Here is a 923-nt window from a genome sequence, read left to right as displayed (position 1 = left end):
CCTCAAGGAGGCTCTCCCACTCGAACGAGCTCTTGACAATCCACACTGTAGCTTCCGAGGCACATACGCTGATGAGCTACAATTGGATTCGGATGGGTTGTTCAGCGTCTCGTGTACCAGATTCCTCCACGACTTCAGCTGGTATGAGGACAGTGATCGCCTTACACCTACAGATGGGAACCTGGCGTTCGCCAAGAGTCATGCCTATAAGCTCGCCAAGTCCCTGAAGCGCCGAGGTCTTCTATCCGCTTACACCAACACCTTTGAAGAGTACTTATCGCGCGGATATATCCAACCGCTTGAAGCTCCTACAGCTCAAGCCTACTTCACTCCCCATTTCCCGGTGATCAAGGGCAAGAAAACTCCAGATGGTGAGGTTGGGAGATGCACAGCGGTGAGACCCGTCTTCGACTGGAGAGTCGGTAATCAAGCGCAGAAGGCAGGCGTCAACATAGATCGTGGTACATGGGAGTGTGTCGCTTATAGTCGGCTTTACAAATACTGTATTTGGGCCGACCTAAAGGCCGCATTTCTCAACTGCCGGGTTCCAGAGCGTACAATGCTCACCATGGCATTTGTCTTAGCCAACATTGAAGGCCAAGAAGACACCCCTACTTATCGGTACTTCCAGTTTCTGGGTCCAGCAATGGGCATATCTGGTTCTCCGGCTGTCCTGCAGCTCTCTGGCAGCATCATGATTGCCGAATCAAATGAGAGAACGGCAGCACGACTAACCGGGAGATTAGACGACCCTAAAGCCTATCCCATCAAGCTGGCTCTGGACGGAGCCTGCCTGGCAACACCTGAAGAACGACACGGTCTTCATCCTAAGGAGCTCTCTCTCCAGAGACCGAGTGAGGCCGCCAGAACTCTGCGACGAGCCGTTCTTAAGGTCGAGGATGCTAATCTACGGTTACTCCGAG

General features: G+C 53.0%; 1 protein-coding gene across 1 annotated transcript; it reads left to right on the top strand.

The window, feature by feature from the left end:
* Positions 1 to 568: 568 nt before the first annotated feature.
* On the top strand, positions 569 to 818 carry Pmar_PMAR013932 (hypothetical protein; the record flags this gene model as incomplete). Its single annotated transcript, XM_002779716.1, has 1 exon — positions 569 to 818. A coding segment is annotated over one exon (250 nt), but the record flags the coding sequence as incomplete, so codon positions are not given.
* Between the last annotated feature and the right edge of the window lie 105 nt (positions 819 to 923).

This window comes from Perkinsus marinus (assembly GCF_000006405.1).
Source record: "Perkinsus marinus ATCC 50983 genomic scaffold scf_1104296945736, whole genome shotgun sequence".
Lineage (NCBI taxonomy): Eukaryota > Perkinsozoa > Perkinsida > Perkinsidae > Perkinsus > Perkinsus marinus.
Note: the sequence above shows the minus strand (reverse complement) of the source record. Positions and strands in the feature narration are given on the sequence as shown.